The sequence below is a fragment of the Hyla sarda genome, chromosome 3 (genome assembly GCF_029499605.1).
Source record: "Hyla sarda isolate aHylSar1 chromosome 3, aHylSar1.hap1, whole genome shotgun sequence".
In the NCBI taxonomy this organism is placed as follows: domain Eukaryota; kingdom Metazoa; phylum Chordata; class Amphibia; order Anura; family Hylidae; genus Hyla; species Hyla sarda.
In genome coordinates, this window is record NC_079191.1 from 204,919,903 (window position 1) to 204,934,607 (window position 14,705).

General features: G+C 39.7%; 1 protein-coding gene across 1 annotated transcript in view; it reads left to right on the forward strand.

Annotated features, from left to right (window-relative positions):
- SENP6 (SUMO specific peptidase 6) overlaps positions 1-6,723 on the forward strand; it is a 154,818-nt gene extending 148,095 nt beyond the window's left edge. Inside the window, 1 exon segment of the mRNA XM_056565910.1 lies at positions 1,974-6,723. Coding sequence (XP_056421885.1) covers positions 1,974-2,186 — 213 coding nt within the window. The 3' untranslated portion in view covers positions 2,187-6,723.
- The last annotated feature ends 7,982 nt before the right edge of the window (positions 6,724-14,705 follow it).

The following is a 14,705-nucleotide window of genomic DNA, read 5'->3' on the forward strand; positions in this document are numbered from 1 at the left end:
GTTTCCCAACCAGTGTGCCTCCAGTTGTTGCAAAACCACAACTCCCAAACATTCTCAGGTATGCTGGAAGTTGTAGTTTGGCGACATCTTAAGAGCCAGATGTTGCCGAACTACAACTCCCAGCATGCTTGGAGTTGTAGTTTGCAACATCTGGAGGACTACAGTTTGCAGACCACTAATACAGTGGTTCCCAATCTGTGCCCTTCCAGATGTTGCAAAACTACAACTCCTAGTATGCCAAAACTGTCCAGGCATGCTGGGAGTTGTAGTTTTGCAACATCTGAAGGGCCAGATGTTACAGAACTACAACTCCCAGCATGCCTGGACAGTAAGGGAATGCTGAGGATGGGTAGTTTTGCAACATCTGGAAGGGCACAGTGGTCCCAAAACTGTGGACCTCCAGATGTTGCAAAACTGCAACTCCCAGCATGCCCAGATGCCAAGGGCTGTCTGGGCATGCTGGGAGTTGTAGTATACAGGGTCCCAATACAGCAATGCATGTCGCTTTACGGCTGAAGATCCACTCACCTGTCGCCGCCGCCGTCTTCATCGCCTGGATCCGGGTCTTCAGGGACGAGGTAAGTACCAAGGCCGGGCCCCAGCACTCCCCCGTTCCCCGCCACGTCCTCCGGTCTTCCTCCCGTCCTCTCCGGACTTCCAGGGGCCGGGCAGGGTGGGAGGAAGTAACCGCCCATCCCCCCCCCCCCCCCGCGCGCGCGCGATTGGTCGGTTTGCCACCTCGCTCCTATACTTTAGCATGGTCCTGGCTGTCTGTGGCAGCCGGGATCATGGAAAATTACTGGGCGGTCTGGTCCCAGAGACCCGATCAGCCCGGTATCGCCGCAGATCGCAAGGGCGACATGGGGGCCGTGCCCTGGAAGATAAAACAGTTATAGGGGCCAGAAAGAGACATTAAACATACTAATTGTCGTACAAAAAGTTATAATTTTTTTTAAAAGAAGTGAAACTAAATAAAAATGACTGATGACCCTGAGTCCTAAAGGGGTTAATTGTTATGGCCCTATATTGATTTCAGTGGTAAAACTTGTCAGTTCACTTTCAGTTAGGTTTTACGTCAGAACTTATTACAGACATTAAATTTAATTCCAGGGACTTCTTTTGCACTGCTTGTCTCCAGAAAGTCAGTTTTTTGGAATTGTTGTGTACACATTGCCAGGTTGCAGAAGAGCATTTGTTGTAGCAAAATAAGAAAAAAAAAGTCTGAGAGAGAAAAAAAACATTCCAAATGGCCAAATTTGTCCATATGTACTTCATATTTTTAGGCTGAAAAAAATATATTTAGGGGAAAAAATGTAAAACTTTGAGTGTGCACATCACTTTAGAAGATACATTCCCTGAATCCTTTTGGGCTTACTGTTGAAATACTCCCAATTGTAAAGATTGCCTACTGTACATTGGAAAAAATTACTTTGCTACTGTAATACAGATGCAAACATACACTTATAACACGCAAGTTCCTATACTAGTGTAAAACTTGCCTTGTATAGCTTCCTTAAAGGCCTGCAGTGCTAACAAATTACTTATGTAAGGTCTATCCTAAGGATGCTTCATAGAGTGACAGATCCCATGGGTCTGGGTTCCTCTGCGCACCTAGAGGAACTGAAAACGTTTCCATTATCTGTATGTATTCAGAGAAAGCTGTGTGGGAGGTGGACATACGGGCACCCTATGTGGCGCTGCGTCAAAGTATGTAAACCTATATATTGCAAAGGGCTTCTTAATCCAGGCCTGAGCCACCTCTTAAAATAGAAAGGTATTGGCTTGCTCAATAATACTAATGCATGGTAAACATATGAATTGTTCATGAGTGAATATTTTTGCTGCTTGTGCATTATCAAATATAGATTGCAGTAAACATTTCCCATAACATCTCATGTCTCTTACATTCACGGTTACTGTACTTTGTGAACAGTCTTTTTTTTTTTCTTCTGTTGCATTTCAATCCATTTTAGAATCCCATTCAAAGTTTTGATCTGCCTATGAACTTGACGGATTGGTTTCCTCAACAAAGAATGAAGACAAAGCGGGAAGAAATCCGGAATCTTATCCTTGGCTTGCAGGAACTTCAAAGCAAAGACAAGAAGGGACAGAGGGACCTTGGCATAACACAGCCCACTCCACAGGAGGGAACAGAGCAGTTTATCAGAGATTTTGAAAGCGTATGAATATTTCATGTGTGGCACGCTACTGCCATCACAAAGCAAAGCTGACTTGTTTTCAAATTTGCCGTACTTAGATGTTTGAGCAGCTGAGGCACTTGATGCTCAGTCTGTTTGTGACTGAATGCGAGCTTGTGTAAACATCACCGGAATGACTGGTTGCCAGCCACATTAACTATATGGAAAACTTACAGGACTGTACATATGGTAATAAGGTCATTTTTTCAGTATTTATGATTTATTTTTATTTTTTTGTCTCATTCTTAAGAAGTTTGTGTCATTCTCTTAACAGTAACTACAAACAAATTACACTTCAAATAAAAAGAAAATATTTATAGGCTCACATTTTTATGTGTATTGTTATTTAGTATGGGGTTCCCTTGCAATGTTAAACAGATGTAAGTTTTTACCTGCATTCACATGTAAATTATCTATCTAATATTTGGTAGCCTGCCCTTTTACTGGTAGCTATTCTGCCTACCTACAAGATAGTGTCTGATCAGTGGAGGGTCCCACCACTGGGATACTCATTCATCACTACAACAGGGGTCCTGTGTCTACTCCTTTGGCTATAGCAGCAGTGATTAGATGCTTGACCACTGCTCCAAAGTCTGTGGGACTCCCAGAGATTGCAGAGTGCTTTGCTGAGATGTCTTTGGCAGTGCCATAGAATATAAATTGAGCAGTTTTGTACATATGTGATCCAGGATGTACAACTCACGTTGTCAAGGATTAATGGGCATCGCAAAAGTTTGACCCCACCGATTAGACACTGGACAGGTGTTACGTTTTGAATATGAGAAAACCCCTTTAAGATTTTTTGTTTCTCCGTAGCAACACGCTATAAACTGACTGCAGGGAAACTGTAAAAATGGTGCTAAACTCTAAAAGGGGTTTACAGTAAAGAAGGGGTCACGCTTGTCCTTGAGCTGCATTGAGTAATGCGGCAGAATTGGACTGCGCTGCAGTTGGCGATACTTGCAGTGGACAAGCATGGCTTTCTAGTTCTGGACAATCCCCTTTTTAAAATGTTTTATTTTCAGTGTAGGTATTTTATTTTTTTAAATCTTACATTTTCAGTTATTCACCTGTAAAACATTTTTTACCTGGGCTTTCTCTTAAAACTAAAAGCATTTATTCTTTAGCTATAAGTGGTGATGGAATTATATAGCAGTTGTTTCTCCTGTCATTCATACACTAAATCATGCAATAAGTGCTCGGTTTTAAACATTAGTCTTATGATATTTTGTCTCCCTTTTTTAATTTATATGTGCGTAGTTCTTAATTCTTATGCCTTATGTCACACTAAGGCCCCATCCGCATTGCTAAGATTCAACCAGCAGGATTCAGTTTTCAGCAGAGTCCCATTGTTTTCAATGGATTCTTCTGCTCTGTGCACACTGCAGAATTTCAACAATGGAGTTCCACTGGCAGAACAGATGTCTGCCCAAAGAATTAACATGTTCATTCTTTGGGCACAATTTCACCAGTCTACATTGCTATCTGTGGAGACTCCACACATCCGCGTGTTAACTTCATTGAGATTTCAGCAGCACCTGTTCCAGACAGTATTAGCAGTGTGCACAAGTGCATTGCTTACACACAAAGGCAGCCATTTTGTAGGGTGAATTTTAGTCGGTTTTTACTTGGGTACCAAAACTATTTCTATGCCTAGCAACTGCCATTAAAATCAGGTCACAAAATGACAGGCTAGTCCTTATCTGGCTACCATTGTTGCTGCACAAGAGTAAGATTATTCTGGTCAGCAGACTTTGAAAAAGCAGTCTGGTATAGTGGTGAATGTGTTTAGCAAGAATTTGGTCCGAAAAGTTGAATGAAATGACAACTTGCGAATTCCTGAGCTATATTAACCCCTCTGCAGTCCAAAACATTGTCTCCGTGTGTTAACTTCATAGGGTACTAGTGCTAAAAGGCATTGGTACCACCTATGTGCCATGTTTTACTGTGTTACTGTTTTTGTATTGATTTTCTTAATTTTGATACATTGCTGTAGTTAAAATCCACCTTGCCCCTTTCTTCCCTAAAATTGTCTAATGTTGGACAGTCAGAAGGCCACCATTCCCATCTGGACCTTTTATAGCATATCCTGAATTAGAAAGAAAAAAAAAAAAAAACTGGTTTATTTCAGAAACAACACCATAGCTGTCCTTTAGGTTATGTGTGGTACAACAACTTTGCTTTACTCACTTCAATGGAACTGAGCCTCAATACCAAAAACAACCAGGACATAACATAACTTTGTTAGAAAAACATAACTTATTATTAATATCCACAAAAATAGAAAAAAAATGTTTAAAAATGCATGCATTTGCATGGGGTGCATAATTTACTAGGGTGTTATCCCTAAGCAAAATACATGTGGTCAGAAGACCCTTCAATGTAGAAAAATGGACGTCTTTCCTGGTTTTCCAGGTACATTCCTCAGGGAAATCCTATGGATAACAGAGAAGGAGATAAAGTCAACACTGTAGAGCAGAAAGCATTAGCTTACCTTGTGTATGCCCTAAGTGAGGCGCTAACCTGCTCACTCAAAGCATAGATAGTCCCTTCCAACATGGGAAGCGGGTTGTCTTGTGGTGCCCATATATTTTCAAGAAGTGTCGACTGAACTGACCACCTTAAACAAATGAGAAGTCAAAAGTTCATGTGTTATCTATGGGGAGAGGATGGTTAAACAGCAGCCAGACTGATCAGGTGCCGCTTATCCCTCCCAGAACAAAAGGTTCTGGTATCCAAAATCCAACACTCTCGACCTTAGTTGGCTGAACTGGGTGGTAGTGGGTTTTGCAGTCTTTGGTTTAAGGTGTATTGGCATCTTTAGGGCATAACAGGGCAACATACAGTGGTAGTTTGGGCTGGGTGGTAGTTTAGGTTGGGTGCTAGAGTAGTTACCTTTAATAAGATAAGCCGATGCTCTCTTCCCTACAGTGTGGATATTATCTCCTACTCCCTTGGGAGGTTTTCACTACCTATAGGATCTCTTACCTCTAGGGTCCTCTGGAGGCGTATTTCTATAATAATGGGACCTGTCCACTTTTCTCCTTCTTGAGGGTCCTCTGGCAAAGTGCCCATGATTAAAGGATAACATCCTAGTAATTTATGCACCATTTTGTTTTGGTTATGGTAACTAATGGTGTCCTCTGGGTTTGTGTTTTTGCTATTTTAGTGGATATTAATAAAGGTTACTTTTTAACATTGGTGACACCAATATAGTAATAGCCCAGGTGTGTGTGGCTGATCATTCTACTGTACTCCGTGGAATATCTCCGGTTATATCCTGTGGATATGCCATCAATTTCTACATAGGATTACCCCTCTAAGTGTGTAACTCTTAACTGGGCTCCCACAATGCACTGCTCGATGATAACAGGGATCTAACAGGATTTACCCTACTGTCTGAGCAATCAAAAACTATTACAGATAAACAAACAAAGTAATAGTTTTTATTTTTTTTTAATACATTTTACAGATGAAATATTAGGGCACTTGAGATTGGAATTTTGAGAGCAAAGACCCTACAGTCTGACAGCATTGACTGGAAAGGACCAAAGTGGGTTAATAAAAATGCTAAGTATTTCATAGTAATTTATAATATATCACAAATATTTCCATATGCTTTTCTTTACCTATTCCCAGTATGTGGTATGATAAATTAAAAACAAAAATGAATACTCCAGTGGGAATTATTTTTAGTTTTATACTTGAGCACCTCCTTAAGCCAAGGTTTATATAGGCTAAAGCGGGGGAGGTGTGCAGAAGAAAACTACTGGTTTCCAAATCTTATGTTCATAGCTGATGCCATGTGTGCTTGTATCTGTTTTGTATGCTTTTGTAGAATGTTTTTCAGTGCCTTGTATCTGCTGGGTCATCTTACAGATCCTAGGCCTCACCCATCTTCACTATTCTTGAGTAACAAAGAGATGCCATTAATGCTGGAAATTAAGCAGTTTTGTCTTGTTTGTAAACCTTTGTACTGTACACGTTGAGCTGGTAATACCTGAAGTACTGTAGTTTGATATGTATGTTGCAAGCAGTTTTTCATTAGAATGCTCAGAATTGGTTAGCAACCAAAACTCTGTAAAATCCTTATTGATTTAATTGATTTGTGCTGAAGGGATGAGCCTTTATAAGGTTTAGCGTTTTCTTACCAGTATAAGATGTTTTGAACAGCCGCCCCGTCATCAGGATGAGTTGGTTTTTAGCATCTGAACTCCCTGCATATGAGAGTACTCTTTATTAAATTTCTCGTAAATCAATTCACTTTTAAACTTGTTATATAAATGTATACAGTGCTTAGTGTTTCACACTGCATAGTTTCAAATAGTGTTTTGTTGTTTTTTTGAGCCTACTTTGTTGTTAGTTCTGTAATAGGTTAATCCTATAAATAACATATTTATTATTTTTGAAATAAAAATACTTCCAAAGTATTAATGTAAATTCATTGTACTCTATATTTCAGGGTTTTTATTTTTGTTACTCTATATTTGTGTATTATAAGATAGCAATATGTGCAGCATTAAACATGTAGGCCTCATACATAAAACAGTTAGTACTTAATTTTTTTTTGTATTATTATTTCGGGAGGGGGATGTTAAGAAAAAAGAAATCAACAACTGAACTGTTAACCAGAGCTTGCTTATGTTATGCAAAATCTGTGTTGTGTTGAATGACCTCCATTAGTAGAGAGTGTGGACAGTTGGCAGAGCATACATGGAGGGCTGTTCACACCGGCTGTTGGTAGGGAGGGGGAGCAGACAAAAGGCAGTTTGCAGTGGAGCATACACGAAACGGAGCTCCCAGTGCGAACTGTAGACTGCTGGACACACTGATCTCTCATCCAGCAAGTATCACTGCAAGGATGCAATCACATGAAAAGAATCTGAACCAAGGAACAAATCAGACTCTCTCACTACATTAGTTTGAGAAGAGGAATCAGATCTAATTGCTGCCCAGGAAGTCTTCTGCCATGAACTTTAGTTACTTCTATCTCACGATCATTTTTAGGTCTCTGGACTGAGACTCTTTGCTATCTAAACTGATTACATGTCAAACATTTTTGTTAGTGTTTAATGACAGAATACTTTAACCCCTTCCCGCAAGTGGATGTGTATATATACGTATACTTTTGCGGTGCCTTGATGCAGATGGACGTATATACGTCCATTCTCAATCCTGCAGTGTATTGCCAGGCATCTGCCACAATGGTCAGTGTAAACTGATCAGGATGACAGAGGGAGGAAGCCCCCTCTGTTCTCCATAGAGACTCCACAATGCATATCAACTCATCCCAGAAAAAATTTGCCCGCACATAACATGGTCGGTATAAAAATAAAATAATTACAGCTCTCAGAAAATGGAAATGCACAAACATGATTTTATTTTTTTCTCAAAAAGTTTTTATAGTGTAAATATAATAAACCATTAAATAAAGTTAATAAATGAGGTATCACTAAAATCGCACCGATAATCCTGTCAGAATAACATTTGTATCATTTATACGAAAAAAAATAAGATAAATAAACTTGCCAAAATTGCTGCTCAGAACTTAACTGGCCCTAAAAATATCTGATCTGAAATTTTCTCTAAAATTTAAAAAAATTGCTGCCAAATTCTAAGCCCTGTAACTCCCTAAAAAAGTTAAAGAACATTTAACAAATGATGCCAACATAAAGTAGCCATATTGTAAATGTGAAATAACTAATTTATGTGTCAGAATCACTATTAGACTAGGTTCAGACTATGGAATTGCCGTCTGCAATTTCGCTTTGAAATTGCAGCCAGAAATTCCGCTTACTAAATTGTATAGTGTAGTGAATGGGTTTCCGTTCACAAATTCATACTGTGGAATTTGTGAACGGAAAATCCGCTTGGAAATTTCTGCCTGAAGAAAGGCGCTGCTCTTTCTTCAGGCAGAAATCCACGCGGAACACATTGCAGTATATTGGAGACTGCAGTGTCCACGCGGTCCTAGCACCGACTGATTCAGTCAGCGCTGGCCGCACTCGGAAGCTCCGGGCGGAAATTTTCTGCCCAGAGATTCCTTAGTCTGAACCTAGCCTTATGAGTTAAAGCTTCCTGAAGTTACCACAACATAAAGTGGGACAGGTCAGATTTGAAAAATGAGCCTTGGTCCTTAAAGGGGAACTCTGGTGGAAAAAAGTGGAAAACAAATGTTTTCAAATCAACTGGTGCCAGAAAGTTAAACAGATTTATAAATTACTTCTATTTCAAAATCTGAAGCCTTCCAGCACTTATCAGCTGCTGTATACTACAGAGAAAATGGTGTATTTTCAGTGACTACAGTGCTCTCTGCTGGTGCCTCTGTCCGTGTCAGGAACTGTGCAGATTAGAAGCAAGTCCCCATAGCAAACCTCTCCTGCTCTGGACAGAGGTGTCAGCAGAGAGCACTGTTGTCAGACTGAAAAGAACAACACAAATTTCTCTGTAGTATACAGCAGCTGATCTGTTTAACTTTCTGGAACCAGTTGATTTGAAAGAAAAAAAAAGTACCCCTTTAATGCCAAAAATGGCCCTGTCCTGAGGGGGTGGCATTACTATTGGGAGGGGGCATAGGAGTCATTTAGAGTAAGGGGAACAGAAGGCATAAATTTTAGTGTGGGGGCAGGGTGGCGGCAAAGGAGCATTACTGAATGGGGGCACAGAGTTATTGAGAAGGGGCACAGGTGGCATTGCTGATTAGGGGCACAGAAGGAGAATTGAGTGGGGGGAACTTGCTAAGTGGGCGTCTCATAGACTGATACATTTCCGTGCAGACTCCATAGAAAAAATAGGCATGTCTATTCTTTCTATGTACTCCGGACATGGCAGCACAAATGTCCTTGCGGGTTTCTAATGCAGAAATGTCAACGTGTGAACATACCCTTACCACGTGATACAAGACAGCAAACTCCAGAGAAAACTTCACAACATTCTGAAAAAAAGGGAATTACTCTGATCAAAGATGTGAGTCGCTAGATGTAACTGCACTGTAATCACTTAAAATGTTCAGTGAGATCATACCCTGAAGGGAGCAAGAGTATGTGACCTCTGTATAGGTTCTGTATTATGAGATTATTTAGTGTTACTGTATTATTCAGAGAGATGCTGTTTTATATATTGGCATTTGTTTTCAAGACTGGGCAGACCAGATTATTTATTGTGTTGCTAATGTATCTATAAAAACTCTACTACTATAAAATAATATCAAGGGAGCTGTACTAGAAAAGTCTTTTATCTAAGTCTGTTGTGTTATACATGTAGTTCTGTTCTATTTTTGTTGACGGGGTGCAAAACATGCCTTGGGGGCTTGTGCCCCTGATCTTTTTAGAACATAGTAACAGCTGGCCATGGATGCCAAGGGTGATGTGACCACCTCCATGCATCCACATGAAATATCAAATGAGCACATTAATTCTTTACTGTATGTCAATAGAACTTGATTAAAAAAAAGTAAGATGGCTGAGAATATTAAAGGATTTTGGCAGTTTTATGTAAATAACACTACAGGGGTTTCTGCAAAGGTACACTCGGGAACAAAACAATCCTTCAACAAAATAATTTGTTTTGTATAATAATTAAATGAAACAAAGGATATTATAAATGAATAGAGAGGCATCTTGTAGAACTCAGGAGGGGCAGGACATCCCTTATTAATGTAAAAGGGGTGTCAACATTCTATTTGATGATGATAATGATTAGGAAACGTTCAGTTTTCTGATATATCGATAAAAAATTTGGGTCACATTTCTTTTTTTCTTTTTTTTTTCCAGTGCGTTTTTTTTCCAGTGCGTGCGTTCCTTTCTAGTCGCTTAAATAGTACAATCCACATGTTAATCAATAGTAGTGCATGCCATGGACAGTCATCTGACTCACCACATTCATCATGTTACCCCTTCAATTAACTCCTACCACATATAAGATGGAGAAAAGAAGTCTATTAAGGAGCATGTCAGTGCAGCATCTGTCAGGAAAATTGCGGGGGTCTGATGAGACAAGATGTCGGCCGCAGGTTTTATTACCTCCTCTATGCCGATCTGCTGCGATCCATCTGTATTGACTGCCTTCTGGCAGACTATACAAATGGATCACAGATAACACTGATCAGTGGTAGGCATAGCATTAGATAAAAGTAATAAAAAAAAAAGTTTAAAAAGTGAATTAAGCCCATACCCCAATAAAAAAATGAAATCATCCCCTTTCCCCATTTTACTAATAAAAAAATATTTGGTATCGTTGCATGTGGAAATGTTTAAACTGTTAAAATATTATTTATGATCCCATATGGTGAACAGTGTAAAAGTTTTATATATATATATATATATATATATATACATATATATATATATATATATATATATATCCAATAGAAAGTAGAAGCTGCACTCCAAAGTATTCAATAAATCGTGGGTTTATTCACACATCTGTGCATTATAGTGTCTATATAGGCCCTCTAATCACACTTACAAACCAAAACAATACAAAAAAGTACTCAAAAAGACTGCAATCGGTCACATATACAAGTGTTATACATATGATCATATAATGCTGTGTACAATACAACCATGTTGTTAACGTAATTCAGTGCAATAATCGTGTACCGTGCATCCAAATATATAAAGTTCATCTTAGGTCCGGTTTCAGAGGCGGCGCTCACCTGCTGACAGAAGCGTAGGCATCCAATCGGAATCGACTTTTGCTGGAACATGCTGCGTTTGTACACAAACCAAGTGCGCAGGTGCCGATTCACTGCATCCGTTTACAGCCGGAAGTTGTCACTAGTCATGGGATTCATTCACGTAATGTCAATAGGAAGTGTCCAAATTCTTATGGCGCATGCGTGAATTCACATACGCATGCGCAAAAAGATCGTGAATCTTCAGGCGCCATGACAAATACTGGCATAACTGAGGGCAACGTCATCTATCCAAATTATAGCACAGTGGATGACCATATTAATGTCCCAAAACCTAGGCAAAGTTCTTATTAGTAAATGAATATGTTATAATTATAAACTATATAAACATAACACATTGTATATGGTTTGCGGTCATGGCTTATTAGGCAGGGGTCTGTCCTATGGACAGAAAACCAGTTTCACCAGGCAGTAAAGTCTGAAGGGGTATTTTATCGGGTCTACATCCTGCTCAATTCACAGGAAAAGGGTTATGGCCACCATGTTCTGGTCCCACATCCAGCACTCCTGAATCTGTTGTGGCAACTTTAGTGACCCCCCTTTTTTTTTTATTTTATTTTTTTTATCAGATCTGCCATACTGGATAATGCATTACCCCTACTATCCTCTCCCTAATACAATGTAGTGGACTATATCAATAATTTTTGCCCAAAATTCTAAAAAAAAGGTCATCCCCCATGCAACAGATTAGTCATTAGACCAAAAAAAATTTAACACTTCCTTTGATACCCTATTGCGAAAGGATCCATACGTAGGTCAAAAGGTGAGACAGCGTCTTGTCTACGGACCATGATAATGAGTATCTAAAAAGAAACATAAAGGCATAATGTGAGTAAAAGGTATTTAAAAACAAAATATCATAATAAGCACAACCTACTACAGACTAGCCAACATATTTTATATGAAGTGGAACTATATGTGCTCTGCGAATCCATCTATCTCTATGAAATTCATATACTGATATATAAATGACCTTGGACTTAACTTGCTGAAACAGTCAAAATAGATACTTAATTGAAAACTCGAACAGGGAAATCAATATTAAGCATGGTTGGGTGCAATGAGTTTAGTCTATTTATCGATAACACCTCTTTTTGTTTTAAAATCCTTTGTCTGTTACCACCTCACCTGGTGCATGGGGACGTGTTCAATATTAGTAAATCTTAACTGATTGACATTATGTCTATGCTCAATAAAATGTCTTGGTTTGCATGGGATTTTAAACAAAAACCCCGACCCTCACAAATGGGGGTAGTTAAGGGTTAAATTAACTATCCTATATTTAAGTGGACATATAAGTAACATGTGACCAAGTATTATCAAAATATCTCCAGCCGTTTGGAAGTTATGCAGTAACACACATTTCCCATTGACTTGTATGGGACTTTAAACATAAACCCCACCCCTGGCAAATGGGGGTTAGTAAGGGTTAAATTACCTATCCTATGTTTGTTTGCATAGAAGTAACATGTGTGCCAAGTTTCATGTTAATCTCTTCAGTCGTTTGGACGTGATGCTGGAACATACACACACACACACATACATACTTTGAGTTATACACATTTTAAAATAGATGAATTTTGGTCACATCACATCCCAGAACAAAATAGAATAAAAAGTTACATATACGCAAAAATATACTGCTAAAAATTACAGATTGTGGCACAAAAAATAAATGAGCCCTCATAGAGCTGCCCCATATACAAAAAATAAGAAAGTGGGGGCCAGAAGAGGACAATAAGTTTGGTATTTCTTTAAGCAGTACAAAACTATATTTATATATATATATATATATATATATATATATATATACATATTAGCTGAATACCCGGCGTTGCCCGGTTTTTCCTTCCTCATCCTTGTTGGGGAGGAAAATCCACAAAGGAGGAAGCTTTTGACTTCATATCCCGTCCTCATATATTGTTGTCATATCCCAAACTCATATCCCGTCCTCATACCCCAACCTCCTATACCGTCCTCCTGCCCAGACCTCCTATCCTGTCCTCCTATCCCGTGCTCCTTTCTCATCCTCGTATTCCGACCTCCTATTCCGTCCTCCTATCCAGTCCTCCTTTCTCGTCCTCCTATCCTGACCTCCTTTCCCGACCTCCTATCCCGTCCTCCTTTCTCGTCCTCATATCCTAACCTCCTATCCCGACCTCCTTTCTCGTCCTCATATCCTAACCTCCTATCCCGACCTCCTATCCCGTCCTCCTTTCTCGTCCTCCTATCCCGACCTCCTATCCCGACCTCCTATCCCAACCTCCTATCCCGTCCTCCTATCCCGTCCTCCTTTTTCGTCCTCATATCCAGTCCTCCTATCCCGTCCTCCTATCCCGACCTCCTATCCCGTCCTCATATCCCGACCCATAATATGTGTACCAGGTATTGAAATATCTCCAGCCGTAAGGAAGTTATGTGAGAACATACATTTCCCATTGATTTGCATGGGACGTTAAACAAAAACCCCGACCCACACAAATGGTGGTAGTTAAGGGTTAAATTAACTATCCTATATTTTAAGTGGACATATAAGTAGCATGTGACCAAGTATTATCAAAATATCTCCATCCGTTTGGAAGTTATGCAGTAACATATATTTCCCATTGACTTGTATGGGACTTTAAACATAAACCCCGCCCCTGGCAAATGGGGGTGAGTAAGTGTTAAATCACCTATCCTATGTTTGTTGTTGACATATAAGTAACATGTGTGCCAAGTTTCATGTTAATATCTTTAGCCGTTTGGAAGTTTTTGTGTAACATATACACACATACATACACACACACACGTTGAGTTTTATATATATATATATATATATATATATAGATAGATAGAGAGAGAGAGAGAGAAATTGGCTGGCATTTGAATCCTATTGACCCACAGAATTTTCCTCCACAAATAATTTTTGCTCTGCGCCGTACATTTTATGCTTAAATAAAAGACATTATTACAAAGTACAATTTGTTGTGTAAAAAAGAAGCCCTCATATGAGTCAATGGATGGAAGAAGAAGAGTTCGGGTTCTTAAAAGACAAGGACGAAAACATTTTTACAAAAAAATTAAGTGTCCTCAAGACCAAAATGGCCTGTGTCCTTAAGGGGTTAATGTTGTTTGACTAAGCATAATAACAATAATTATTCCATCATTCTATCCAGTCATGGATATTGTCAGGGTTCACATGATGTGTGTGTTTGTGTGGCAAATCACATGACAGGTGCTATATTTGGTCATGTCAGTTATCTCATTGATGCGCTACACCTGGGTTATACCATTCTGCACTACAAAAATTGGTATTGCTATCTACTGGTATAAAAAAGGTATGTGAGCAGAATTTTTAATACATGTATATTAGAAAAGTGTATGATTCCTTATTTGATACATAATAAAGAAAGACACTAAAAAGTGTACAACCCCTTTAACTTTGGGATGTACAACTTATCCCCGTCCTAAGGATAGGGGATAAGTGTTAAATTGCGGGGTCCGACCGCTGGGGCCCCCGCAATCTCCCGTACGGCTCCCTGGATGAACCGAGCATTTTTGACCACCGCAGGACGCGGCCGACACACACCCTCCATACAGTTCTATGGGAGAGCCAAAGCGCTGCTTTCGGCAATCTCCGGCTCTGCATGGAGGGGGCGTGTCGGCCGCAGCTTCAAGTTGTGGTCAAAAACACTAGTTACATGCAGGGAGTCGGGGCACCGTTTGGAAGATCGCGGGGGGTCTAGCGGTTGGACCCCCCCCCCCCCGCGCGATCTAACACTTATCCCCTATCCCTAGGATAGGGGATAAGTTGTACATCCCGGAGTTAT